This window comes from Simochromis diagramma, unplaced genomic scaffold (assembly GCF_900408965.1).
Source record: "Simochromis diagramma unplaced genomic scaffold, fSimDia1.1 OVJJ01000421.1, whole genome shotgun sequence".
In the NCBI taxonomy this organism is placed as follows: Eukaryota; Metazoa; Chordata; class Actinopteri; order Cichliformes; family Cichlidae; genus Simochromis; species Simochromis diagramma.
The window spans coordinates 6532557-6546444 of record NW_024387250.1 but is presented as its reverse complement, the minus strand read 5'-3'; the positions used below and the strand labels follow the sequence as shown (position 1 = coordinate 6546444).

At 41.6% G+C, this 13888-nt stretch overlaps 1 protein-coding gene across 1 annotated transcript in view; it reads left to right on the top strand.

Moving 5' to 3' along the window:
- The window catches only part of lrmda (leucine rich melanocyte differentiation associated), a 203211-nt gene extending 190331 nt beyond the window's left edge, over positions 1-12880 (top strand). The window contains exon 7 of the mRNA XM_040001994.1: positions 11544-12880. Coding sequence (XP_039857928.1) covers positions 11544-11623 — 80 coding nt within the window. The 3' untranslated portion in view covers positions 11624-12880. The remainder of the gene's footprint in view (positions 1-11543) is intronic.
- The last annotated feature ends 1008 nt before the right edge of the window (positions 12881-13888 follow it).

Genomic DNA, 13888 nt, shown 5'->3' with positions numbered 1-13888 from the left:
AACGCCTCAGAGTTCATTCAGCTGTTTCTGTCCTGTGTCACATCGTCAATAAACACTAGTGTCCCAGTGCCACTGGCAGCCATGCCTGCCCAAGCCATCACACTACCTCCGCCGTGTTTTACAGATGATGTGGTATGCTTTGGATCATTAGCTGTTCCATACTTTTTTCTTGCCGTCATTCTGGTAGAGGTTGATCTTGGATTTATCTGTCCAAAGAATGTTTTTGCCAGAACTGTGCTGGAGTTTTTTAGATGTTTTTTAGCAAAGTCCAATCTAGCCTTTCTATTCTTGAGGCTTTTGAGTGGCTTGCACTTTGCAGCGAACCCTCTGTATTTACTTGGATGCATTTTTCTCTTTATGGTAGACTTGGATATTGATACGCCTACCTCCTTAAGAGTGTTGTTCATTTGGTTGGCTGTTGTGAAGGTGTTTCTCTTCACCATGGAGATGATTCTGCGATCATACACCACTTTTGTCTTCCGTGGACATCCAGGTGTTTTTGCGTTGCCGATTTCACCAGTGCTTTCTTTCTTTCTTAGGATGTACCAAAATTTTGCCACTCCCACTATTGTACCAGTTTCTCTGATGGGCTTAAGGATGGCTTGTTTCAGCTGCTTTGACCACATGTTGCCTGTTCACAGCAAAATCTTCCAAATGCAACACCGCACCTTAAATCAATTCCAGGCCTTTTATCTGCTTAATTGATAATGACATTACAAAGGAATTGCCCACAGCTGCCCGTAAAATAGCTTTTGGTGCCTTTAAAAAGAGGGGCACATGTTAAGGAGCTGAAACTCCTAAACCCTTCATCCAATTTGAATGCGGATGCTCTCAAATAAAAACTGAGAATCTACACATTATTTCCATCCCCATTATGTATCTAATTAAAATATTTTTTAGTAAACAGGTTTGTCTCAGTGTCCAAATATATATGGACCTAACTATATTTTAGGAACAGACATTTTCAATATTCTTCGATCATATACATTTAATTGTAGAAAGCCAGGATTGTAATTGAAATTAAAATTTGATTAATTGTGCAGATCTAATACATACTATATGCATGTACAATTCTGTTAGGCAGACCTTGCAAGTACTGTATTGGATCCTTTTTGCCTTCAACAACTCTTCATTTTTAATGATACAGATTTAGCGAGGTATTGGAAACATTCCTCTGAGCTTTTGGTCCATATTGAGATGATAACATCACACATTTGCTGTAGATTTGTAGGCTTTCATCCATGATGTGAATCTCATGTTGCTCCACATCCCAAAGGTGCTCTATTGAATTGAAATGAGGGCATTTCGGTACAGTGAACTCATTGTTATGTTCAAGAAATCAGTTTGAGATGATTTGAGCTTTAGGATGGATGGATGGATGTGTGTGTATATATGTGCATCATTTTCTATTTCAGTAGATATAATAAGTTTCAATAATGCTGTCAATGACTTTGTTCAGCCAGCCACCTGATTTTCAACTTTAGTTCTTTAGTGAGTAGATCTAAACTGTATACATTACAGTGGTGAAAAGTTGCAAATCAGATTAGCAAACTCAACTTTTTGAATTGATGGGGATACCAAACTAAATGAATAAATAGGAGGACATATCATATATGCTTGTCAGTTCTTTGACGTGAATAGCATACCTCTTCAAGGTAAATGGCACAGATTGCATATGCACAATTGCAAGTGCATTAACTAATATTAGATACTCTACATGTGTGTCACTTTTTGCAATTATTTCTGAATAATTCAATTCTGAACAGCAAATCTTAAGTACTGGGGTTTCACTCTTATCTTGACAACATTTCTACCTTTTCGCATGAGTAACATGCATGCTTAGCTAAAAACCTATGATGTCACCAAAGTTTAACCACGCCATCACTAGAAAAATGTTGGTTTTCCTCAACTCTCTGATTTAAAACATCTCAGCAGTTCACATATGTAAGTAATCTTTTCTCTTTTTTTCTCTCTGTATTTAGTGGCTAAATGCCATTTGTCAAGGTACCATTTTGCTCATCATTTTGCCCCTCATAATTTGACTGTCAGTGCTAGAGACAGAGGAAATGGGATGTGAAAATGAGTGTGGTCGATTGAGGTCCAACGACGAAGGTTACACACATTTTCATCTGCTACAGAAGCAGGGGACACACAAAGACAGGGTGGAAGAGCAATGTTAAAGGATATTTTACCATGTCCTTTTGGATTAGGCCTGGAGATTGATATCTTCCAGTCAGATGAAGCTCTGATGTGAGTGATCCAGCTCTTCCATCATTGTGACATGCGGCTCTTGGCTAACGCTCATCCGTGTTGATGGGCACACCCTACGCCACAAGGGCTCTGGCTAGCATACCCACCTTCCTCTTTCCCATCTCTGTCTGCCTCACTCTGCCATCTCTGTTCTTTTATTTCCATTGCCCTTCTCCCCTGTTTTCTGTCACCATGTCATGTTCAATCACTGTTTGGCTGGCCAGGCACTCAGTCGGGCAGGCAGGGAGCAGGGAGCCCCAGGTAGAGAGCTGCCTAACAGGCGTCAGGATGGGCACTGAAATGACTCTAATAATGGGGTCCCCGTGTGGCCCAGACTGGCCAGTCAGTTAGCAGGCCTAGGATGGGGACTAATAAGTGTTTGATGTCTGCAGGGGAAGGAAGTGTGAAGGAGTACAGCCAACCCTGGACACTCCAGTCAGGCAGGTGCAGCCAGGCAGGAACTGAGGGGGACGACTGTGGAACAAGACGTCAGATCAGTATTGATATGTGTCACGCTGGAGGTTGCCACGCTGTTTGTTTAAGAGAGTGTCTCAGAGTAGTACTAGCAGCCATGCAGTAATTGATGTCTAGATCAAAAGTGGAGCTAGAGGACAAGCTGATGCGCCTAATGCTCAGTGAAACCAAATTTGTCGATTTTTATAGCGCGGCGAAGAAGGAAAATACTGCACAATGTGTACCTAAATTATCAGTGCATGTGTAAAACTCCGGCAGCAGTTACACTCATGGCTAAATTTGCTGGCCATCCTTGATTTGATGGAAATTACCACTGACAGGCAGTGAGGTGCCATTTTGTCCACTGATGCGTGAAGTCCATCATTGTCTGTGTAGTTGAGTTTAGTTAACATGGCACTTAGCGACTGACATTGCTTTAGAGCCAGCAAAACATTGTCATTGTCATGTCATTTATCTCTTGCTAGACAATTTTCGATGTGGTCTTCACTGAACGCCTCACTGATGCTTCTAGCTTTTTACAGTAGGCATGTGCAGCCAGACAGAGTTTCGGTGCCCTCTAAGAATAAACTGTATGTCAACCCCCTCCGCACATTTTAGGCCCTGATATGGGAGCGAATGGCTTGCCCAGCACCTTGCACTGATAAAGCCACAGCTGTCCTTTCAAGTATGGCCATCTAGTAACAAGCTACTTCCCTTTGAACAGTTTTATGTGGTTGTAATTGACCTGACAATGGGGTTCATTATGCAGTCCCTTTCATGCTGTTTTGCCTGATAATTATTATTTAATGTGTTCGGATGGAGTGCATCATTAATTCATCCCTTCCTCCAATGTCAAAGAGATGAACAGTGAAGTTATCACTCTCTGGTGATTAATATTATGCTCTTTTGTTATTGAATCCTGTCCCAGTGATTAAACCTTCATTGAGCGACTCACCAGCCGCTCTTATTAACGGCGTCATTAACAAACACAGTCAAATCTCTAATTGTGATTTTCGCTTTTTCTTTCGTGTTTTTGGTCAAAGGTTTGAACCACTTATCTGGGCTTTTCTTTTAATTAGAAGTCCCGAGCGTAATGAAGAACGCAATCGATCAGTGTCAGGCTATGTGGTGTGCAGAAAATGAGCGCTTATGATTACTTGCGTCATTAGTACTTTCACGTGCCTTTAAGAGCAGATGAACTCTAGGAGTAAATAACCAGCCTGTCATTAATGTGCTTGCAGTTGGGTTTCTGTTGGTTACATGACAATGTATGCTTTGCAAAAGACCCTCAAAAGGGGGAAGTGAGACCTTCTGTCCTCCACCTTAAACAACCTTCCTGTTATCTGCAGCCTCCAGAGCTACTGTAACTACTTTTCTCTTCTGGCTCTATATGGAATAAACGTCACTGAAATTAATTTCCTTTTTTCTTCTTCTTCTTTTTTTTTTTTTTTTACTAGACCCCTCAGAATGGTAATCTCGTCTTCAGTCAAAATTTATGTGCCCCCGAATTCAATTTCCTTCTCGTCCTCATAAGTTGAAGGTGCAAAGATGGATAACTGACAGGCATTTACCTGTATATATGATTATAAATTTAAAGTGTTCAATTAGAGTCTTTAATTTAAAGTGTTTGTCAGCTGTAAGGGTTCAGTCATGCCTGCTAATGCACAGGTTATGCCAGGGGTTTTAAACATATGTCCCCAGGGCCGGAACTGGACAGCTTTGAAAAAATGTGAGCAAGTGCATAGATTTTTGCACTTTGAAGTTTTACACCTTTTCCTATTGATAAAGATCCCCCCCCCCCCCCCAATTCATATTACACATACTACAACATAATTAAGTAATATAAATACAATAAAATGACAAAGACGTTCCTGTTTTTTCATGTAATTTTCTTTAAATTTATGAAAACTTTAGATTTTATAATTACAGAACAGTTTGAGCAGTGAACTGCCAGAACTTTTATTCTACACACCTAAGATCACAGAAGCCTTATTCTTTGAAACACACTATATAAAATGAGTTTGACAATCCTGAGTTATGTGCACTGCATGTCGTTTTAGGAGAGGGTGTTATCCTACCTTTTGTTTGCATATATGCTATTGTAAATCATAATCCTTCAGTCACACAGCCAGCCTTCAGCGTCTGAATGTGCTATTTGTCTACCTCAAGGAGAATCATGTAGAAAAAGCTACCTGGTATTGATCAGCGCTGTTTGAGCCATGACCCAGCAACTTTCCTCTGAAAGCCCATCAGGATGTGGCAGTAGCAAATATTTCAACTCTCCATCTGTCACACTTGCGCCAGCCATTTTTTTTTTAATTCTTTGCTGGCCTTCGGTGTGTGTTGTTATAGCATCTGAATCATGTCGAAAGTTTCTACATCTGTCTCTGTGTTGGTCAGGGTCTCTGTTTAATACCTCACACCCAAAGAAAAAGAAATAAGGCCCTAATGAAAGCTTGTGCAGCAACAATAAAAGTAAAAGTATAATACATCACCGTATTTTATATAATATTATGAAACGGCACCATGTGCCATGTCTTAGCATCCTACATGGCTTGCTATTCACTGTTATGTTGTAGGCTTTTTAATCCCCTCCTTCCTGTCTCCCCTACACACTCTCCCTTCTCCCCAGCCTCTGCCTTGGTGAAAAATGGGGCGCATTTCCCTGATAGCCTGTGTGAATGTGGAGAGTATAAATGGCTAATGAATTACAGATGAACATTGACGCAAATTAATCTTCCTGATGTCCCAGGGTTATATGGCAGCTATTTAAAAGTTTAATCAATACGCTGAAGTTGAGAACATGCAGGCGCTGCAGTTGTTTGGCCGCAGTAAACGGCCAGGAGGGGAACAGGGAAGGCATAAGCCCAGGGCATGCATCATGATGACAGCTATTTATGTTTAATGGACTAAATATTTTTTACTGATGGAGGACAAATGTCACTTTAATTCTTAAAGTTACAAGCAGGAGATTTGTTTGGGACTGGGGAAAGATGGGTGACACCTCAGCTGTTTAAAAAGGCTAACTAATGGACATAAGAGTCTATTAGTTAAGACTGAATAGCAATGGATTTTGTTCGAACATGCCATTTTAAAGCTTTTCTGAGAAACGCACATCAAAAATAAAAAAGGAGAGGTTTTACCTAAACGATGAGTGTTTAAATATATAGATTGGCTTAAGTGTGATTCCAAATTGGTCATGGTGTGGACGTATTAGTGGTTTTCTGTGTCTTTGATTTAACCCTGTGACGTACCGGAAGTCTGTCTAAGGGGTAGCTCTACTTACAACTACTTAATACTGTTAAGAAGCAACCACTGTGTGGAAATGTCATTTTATTCTATATGGCATCTTTTTTTTTTTTTTTTAACTGGATCCTGCTTCTGTTACGTCGTTCATTTCATCTTATTCACTCATTCATCTTATTTATATGAAATCAAGAAAGAGAAAGTATGTGCTGCATTTCCACATTCAGTACTGTGCTGGCTTTCGAGTTGCTTGCTGCTGCTGCTGTTTATCTCTGGCAATATTTAAGTGGCACTCAAAAGAAAAATATACTTAGTTCATACTGCCACACATAGCCAGCACACCAGTACTAAGTGAAACAATTCAATTTCTCTCCATGGCAATGTGCTGTGTGTGCCAGCTGACCTCTCAGTGGGCTGAATCACAGTCTACTGCCTGTTAGTTTATGGGACGCAGAGGGGTTATCTATCTACCGGCTTCCCTATAGAGAGAAGGTGGCGACTCCATCTCATGACGTTGGGCTGAACTGATAAAAGGACAGCCGGAGATGGATTGTGTCCACAATAATAGCCCTGGCTCACAGCAGCCTCCGCCCCAAGCCCATAAGTCACTTGCACCAATTCTTATAGAAGCCAGCGATGAACAACATCTGACCCCATCCCCCACCTGCCCAGTGTTATTTCAGCCCTTGGAGATAATACGGAGAGTGTAATTGTGTTGTTAATTGGATTCTTCAAGTTATATTTTTTCCCCCTGATGGATTGAAACGCACAAATTGTTGGCTAAGTCGCTAAAAAGGAGAGTGTGGTTACAAAAAAAAATCAGTGAATAATCAGAAAGCAGAAGAGTGCATAGAGGAGGAGAAAGACAAAGTGGAAGCAGTTAAGACAAGAGGGGAGAATAGATGTGGAGAGGGGACAGGGCAAGAAACTAGGAGTGGAGGGAGTGAATTCATGCCAAGAATAGATAACCTTGATGTTAAAAGCTACATCCGTTGGATGTGTCTTTCTGTGACATATTGATGGCCCTTGAAAAGAGTCAAGCTGATTGTATGCAGGGAACAATCATTAAACCCACTCCATCTCCCTCCCCTCTCTGACTCCCTCTGTCTTCCTCTTATAAGTGTGCGCTGATGAAATGCTACAAGACCCACACATGCTATGAGCTAAAAAATTAGTCCAAGTCCTTATTTCTTACACAAACTATGTCTCTTACACGATCTGCCTTCTTCCATCTGTTAAGTTTTGAGACACCCGAAAGCTATGTCTACTACCTCTCTGTTAATACTATTACTAATATTATTTTACATCAGATTTGGTTCCACATTTCTCTTCATGTCTCTTGTTAGGTCACAGCATCTTTAACAGGTGAGGAGTTAATGTAGTAAAATTGCTGGAGATTAGCCCACTTTTCAGGCATTACCAACAGAAGACAATGACTGTTCAGGTATAATCTAAAACCACACTTCAGATTGATGCATTTTATTACTTGCTGTACAATCATATTTCATGTATTACCGCTATCTTGCCAAGTTAATACTCTTAGGCGGCGCCTCTTCGGTATTACAATTTAATAATTACAGCATAAATCTCAAACAAAGGAGTAGCTAATGCTCTCCTAAATATCCACATAAAAAAAGAATGACATTCATCTCTGCAGGTTATACCAGAAAATGATCTGAAAGAAACATAAAAACATACTCTGAACTACAAAGGACAATGAAACTTGATTAGGAATACATTATTATTCTATTCAAATGTTTATTGATGACTTTTTGTTGTGTTAATCTTATGCAGCAAAACAATAAAACACCCTTGATTACTTTGTCAGTTCTGTGGTTGGTTATACCGTACTTTATTATTACTAAGAAATTCTGTGTTCAACAGCAACTGTTGATGCTGTATGTGTTGATTTGGTGTTAGAGCACTGTAAACATGACGCTTGCACAGTTAGCTTACTCACACTGTGGGAGAATGGCCCATCAAGCCCCTGTGGGGAGGACACATGCTTTGGGTAATCAGCTCGCAAAAGACCAGACTTTTCTGACGATGAACCCACACTGCAGCAATCACCAAGCAGGAGATGCAAAAAACCAATTGTGCAAGCTTTTAATAAAGACAAGAGGGTTTGCGTCTAACTTGGGGCTGTGTGACATACAGTATGTAGTACAAAGGGCTGACTGTTGCTCCACCAGGGCATGATGGAAACGTTAGCCTCCCCGTCACTTTGTTAATCTGTCACTTTAATGGCTGCTCCCACCGTTCTCCCCGTGTGCTCGAGATGAAAGGGGGTATGAGTTTGTGATAATGTGTACATGGTTGAGAGTGTGGGTGTTGATTCGAGTGTGCTCATCCATGTCTCAGGGTACACAGAGGATATTGTACACTAGCACGTTTGGCACTGTAACACTTTTTATTAAGTATCAGTTCATCAGGCAGAGCCCCACCGGCGTGACTGTGGCCTCAGAGGGCATTATGTAAGACCAAGTTTGGCTTAGTTATTCCCTTTCCTGTCTCCAGCCACCCCATCTTTCTCCTGGTTTCTCTTGTAATAAGAGCAAACACTTGCTGTGAAGGGAATGCAGTGAACTGGAATGTGTTTATGCACCAAACACACCGCTTAATGTAGTGCTGAAATGTAGAGCTTTCAACGTTCATGCACTTTTTCACCCACTGGGAGACGGACCTCTTGCCTGTTCTTTGTTCTTCCCTTTTTTCCTTAATTTAAACTCCCACTTCTCCTATGATCGCACACAAGTGTATATATTAGCGCTGTTGTGGAGTTACAGGTCACACATTTTCCAGCGCTTTCTGATTGGTACTGGAGAATCACAGAATGTGGTCCCTCCAATCCTTCTCAGTCCCCACAGGCTAGTGACGAGCTCAGCGGAGTGTGAAGGTTCGAGGGGCCTTTGGCTTTAGTTCCTTCATCTGTGAAGGTTATCTCTGAAAGGCTTTGGTTGCAACCTACAAATATATCCCCTCTAGGTAAGCTCTTATTGGGAGCCTTGGTTCTGGTACCGCAGTGGGTAATTTCTCCCCATCGCCCTACTCCTGGAGAGCGCGAGCTATCTCGCTGGGTAAGCTGTGAATATGTGAAAGGCCCCGGTACCCATGTGATCAGAGCACTGTGAGACACCCCGATTCCAGTGGTGTCAAGCCCACTCTCCAGCCGTGGCACCTATATCCCCAGGCAAATCACGGCAGCTGGAATTCATCCCCCCCGCCCCAGCCTCCTGACTGTCAGACAAGCACATGCACACACACGTACAAACACACGTGTGTATGTACCCCCCGTACACCGGGGGAGCAGGCAGGCACGGAGCTGGTCCTGGATTTTATCGGAGGTGACAGCTTCTCACACTTCAGTGTTTGGATCACCTCAAGTAGCTGGGCTATGAGGGGAAATGAGCACTGCTCCACTACAAAGTCCAGATTTAGATTGACTGAGCTTGTCCTCGGGCCTGTGGGCTTCTGCTGCTGCTGTACAGCTCCGCCGCCTGACAGAACACCCACTACTGCTGCCAGGGACTGTGTGTGTGTGTGTGTGTGTGTTTGTCTCTCCGTGCTCTATATGTGTGCATATGTGTGTGTCACTCGGTAGAGCCTACTTTGAAGAGTCGGAGAGAGTGGGGGAAAGAGAGCGATGTGTCAGGTTTGGTTAGAATTGAGGGTGGCATCAGAATATGCTTGGCACTAATATGGCACCAGTATCTCTGTCCCCGTCTCTGCTTTCTGTCACTTAGTTGCCATTCTCTCCTCGCCCTTGACAATGTCTCTTTGGATTATGTGATTGGACTTACCACTTGGAGCACCCCTCATCCCTCTGCGACACTGCCTCTCCAATGAGTCTCTCCTTTCCTGCCTTGCATCTGGCCTGCCCCTCCCTCCTCCCGTAATGCACTTGATGTCTATTTAGAAAAAAAAATGGTGAAAGCTTTATCTGTTCTCCTGTCAGATGATCATTGACAGCGCTAATGCCACTTGTCCTTGCCTCATTTGGCGAGAGGTGACACCTAGGTACAGCCCGCCACATTCATCAAGTGGCAGTGGAAGCGATGTGACATCAATGTCTGCAAACCAAATACGGAGCTCGGGGCAGCTCTCTGCATGGACAGCACCGCCTCGCAATAAAGCAAGGATAGCACTGCAGACCATCATCCCCCTTTGATGTGGCTTTAATTTTAATACTTGGTTTTACTGATTTTCCTGATTGTTATTCCGGTAGATTACGTTTCTCTCCGTTTTTTTTTTTTTTGTTTGTTTGTTTTTTTAAATAGCTAATATCTAAATTAACTGTTTTAATAATATAGAATAGACAGATATATGTATAGGTATATATATAAACCTCTTTGATAAAGTAATTCTGCCTATCTTCTATGAAATAATAGCACAGAAGTTCAGCTTGTTTTGACTAGTACTGTAGTTTAAGCAGTTCCATCCACAAGAACTGCTGATTAAGTATAAATATGATACCTTAATGAAAAGTAATATATGCACATAAATGCGGTAGAGATTATGAAAAGCAGGATGTCCTCTTATTTGGAAGACCCATGTAAAGAATATTTGGAAATGTTTCACATTTTATGCCAGAAAGTTTAATTTGTAATGAAAATAATCATTAAATCCTGCAGTTAATTTAATCCATAATTAGTAAAGTAACCTTAGGATAAAGTAAATAATCTTGTGTTGCATTGAGTTATTTAAATATGTTCCTGTAATGCAGTAAATACACCTTCCTGATTAAACTTGCATGCTGCATCTATTGGAAGCAAATGCAAATATTCAGGTCTCTCTCTGAAACTGCCTCTTTCACCCGCCTGCAAGAAGCAGAGACACACACCCAGTTCAGTCCTGCCATTTAAAACTGCACGACTACAGTAAACAAAACAGTTTCGTGTACTTTCAGTGTTTCTCATTTAGAAACTCAGCCAGGCTTATTTTGTGTGTCTTTAAAGTCAAACAGATAAACTGAATTTATTACCTAGATTTTGAAGATGCCTGAAGATGCCTTCAATAATATTAATACATCTGCATAGTTTCAAAGTAGAATGGGAGGCAGAGCCTTCAGCTTTCAGGCCCCTTTTCTGCGGAACCAGCTCCTAGTTTGGATTCAGCAGAACCCCTGGTTCTGCCAGAGGTTTCTTCCTGTTTAAAGGGAGTTTTTCCTTCCCACTGTTGCCAAGTGCTCGTTCAGATGGGATCGTTTTATAGTTAGGGTTTTCGTGCACCTTGAGGTGACTGCTTTGTGATTTGGTGCAATATAAATCAAATTGAATTGAATTAAATGTAATTAAAAATGAACTTACAAGTTTGCTATTTCTTGGTTTCCTGTCATTCTTATAAACAAACCACATCAGAGACGTGTTCTGAGGGTCTTGCCAACAGGTTGAAAGCTGCTGTTGTTAATCTGCGAATGACACTGCAAATGCACCGCAGTTATTATACTACAACCTAGAAACTGCTGATTGTTTAGTTTTGACACTAAAATGTTTACGGAAATGCAGTCCAGTTAGAAACAGTGGTTGCATTTCAATGTGAAAAGTATATACAGGTACTAAAGCAAACTGACTGAACTCTCCTCTTTCTGTTTTTAGGAGTGTTCGCCAAGTGTCGCTACATCTACTATGGCAAGCACTCAGAGGGCAACAGATTCATCAGAAACGATCAGCTCTGATGGACAGCCGCTGAACCGTAGACTAAGAGACGGACATGGAAGACAGCAGATGCTAACAGAAGGACGGGAGGATCAAGTCAGTCTTATTTATTGAATCCAGTGGTGATATTTGGTTCACCTGATCACCTGATCTGGAAAAGAAAAGATTTAAATTCCTGGAAAATATGTTCCTATATAAGAGGAAGGTTTCCTTTTTAAAAAAAAAAAATTCTTGTGTTTTTAAAGATCATATTGCAGCCCCATAGTTAGAGCCTCTTTTGCTTCTGCTTCCCTGCATGCAGCTCAGCCGGAGATGACACTCTGAATGACATGATTGCCTCTAAGCATTTGCAACTGCAAAACTCGAGACTCAAAGCACAAACACAAGAGCACAAGCCTCTCTCTCTCACACACACACTCACACACACACACTCACACACACAGTGACAAACATACCCAGCCAATTGCGTCCTCTTCCTTGACAGCCATGATGGATCACTTGTCCACTACCACCACTAATCAAGGGTGAAGAGGTTATGGTCACACACCTGGGGCCTGACACGGACTCATCTCTTTCACCGTGTGTATCATTCGCTCACACACACTCACATCTTCTCTAAAACATTAAGACAAGGCTTTGACAGAACAGCGTTTCTACAGCTTCATTAAACATTGCTGTGATTTTCAGTCGACACCCAAGGCATGATCAATGTGTCTTGTTTAGTTTGAGGCAGAATTTTATTTTTTTCAGGGGAGTAGGGTTTTTTGTGCTCATGTGATTTTTATTTGGTTATTTTTATCTTTTGGATCTTTTGGTGTCTAAAAAAGAGAAAATTTCTTCTTGAAAGTCGAAAATCGGATAACTGAGAAGATTCGGTGAGTTTCTTCTACAGTGTGCACATTTTTGTTTGTTTGAAGCAAAAGAAGCCGAACGAAATGCAGCTTAATCATAAAAATAAAACATTCCAGCACCAGCTTTAATTTCTCTTTCCAGGTTCATGTCTGAAATGTTGCTCTCTTTTATTGCTTTACAATTTTCAGAATATCCAAGCCAATGTAATAACCAGTGTTGCTGCATGAGAAATGTTTACATTTTGTTATTCTCTTTATAATTGTTGTGGCTTACCATTGTTGTATTGATCCGTTTAATGCCCTCTCACAGCAGCAGGTCAAATTTCTGAGGCAACAAATTGAAATTTTAATGTAAAGGATGTGATAAATCTGATCTGATGTGAAATTGTATTAACAGGATTTAATTAAATGGGTTGAACTAACACATGTCTCTTGTCAATTTGATGTGGAGTTTAAGGTACTATGATGCTTTCGCATTTAGTTCCCTCTGCCGGCACTTTAAACTGTTTCCTAATGAGGAAATGTCCATCACATAGATATTTTTTTCCTGCATAAAGCTTATTAAAGATGTCAGTGACTGACAAAACTCATCTGTCATCAAATCATAAGGCTTGATTACTTACACTTTAGAAGTGATGGAGGTGAATAAACCACAGTGATGAGACAGAGGCTTTATTTATTTGGGACTTGAAAGAAACCATGTTGAGCTTCAGTACAGTGTGTCACTCATCCACAAACGGATGAAGAAAAGGTCAGAGATAGCCTGATGCAATGTTTGTTCACTGTGTCTCTTTCAGTTCGTCTCATATTTCTATTAGCTTAAACATTTGCACTAGTATACTATAGTGTGTGTGTGTGTGTGTGTGTGTTGTGTGTCTGCTTGCTTGTATGTGCTCGTTCACTTCACAACTTTCAACAGGACTGTGTGACCATATTCCAGATGACATGCCGTTCAGGAGCCTGGTCACTAGTGCTGGCGTTTCAAAATGACAAGGTTTATTTGTCTGTGTTTTGATATGTTCAGAGGAAACTGGGGCTGACAGCCGGAGGAGGCAGGAAGAGGGGAGCCACAACAAGTTCCCCCCGCACGACACAAAATGTCATCCTTCCCCTGGCTGCGGCGCACGCCCAGCCATCCTGCTGAAAAGAGCAGACATTTAAAACTTTGTGACATGTGTCACAGGCACTGCCATTGAGCCAGTGCCACTGACGGAGCTGGAATTGACAGGCCCCGAGCCACCGGAGCTGGCTGGGGGACACACCGAGTTTGGTGCGTGTCACTTCCCATCCTCGTCAGGGATGCATCCCGAGCTGCCACACCAACACAAACTGCATTATGGGGTGGGCAGGGAGTGCCAGATTGGGTTGACATATGCTTGACGTGTGCCTTTGTGCATGCGGTGGGATGAATGGGATGCTTGGCATCACGGACAG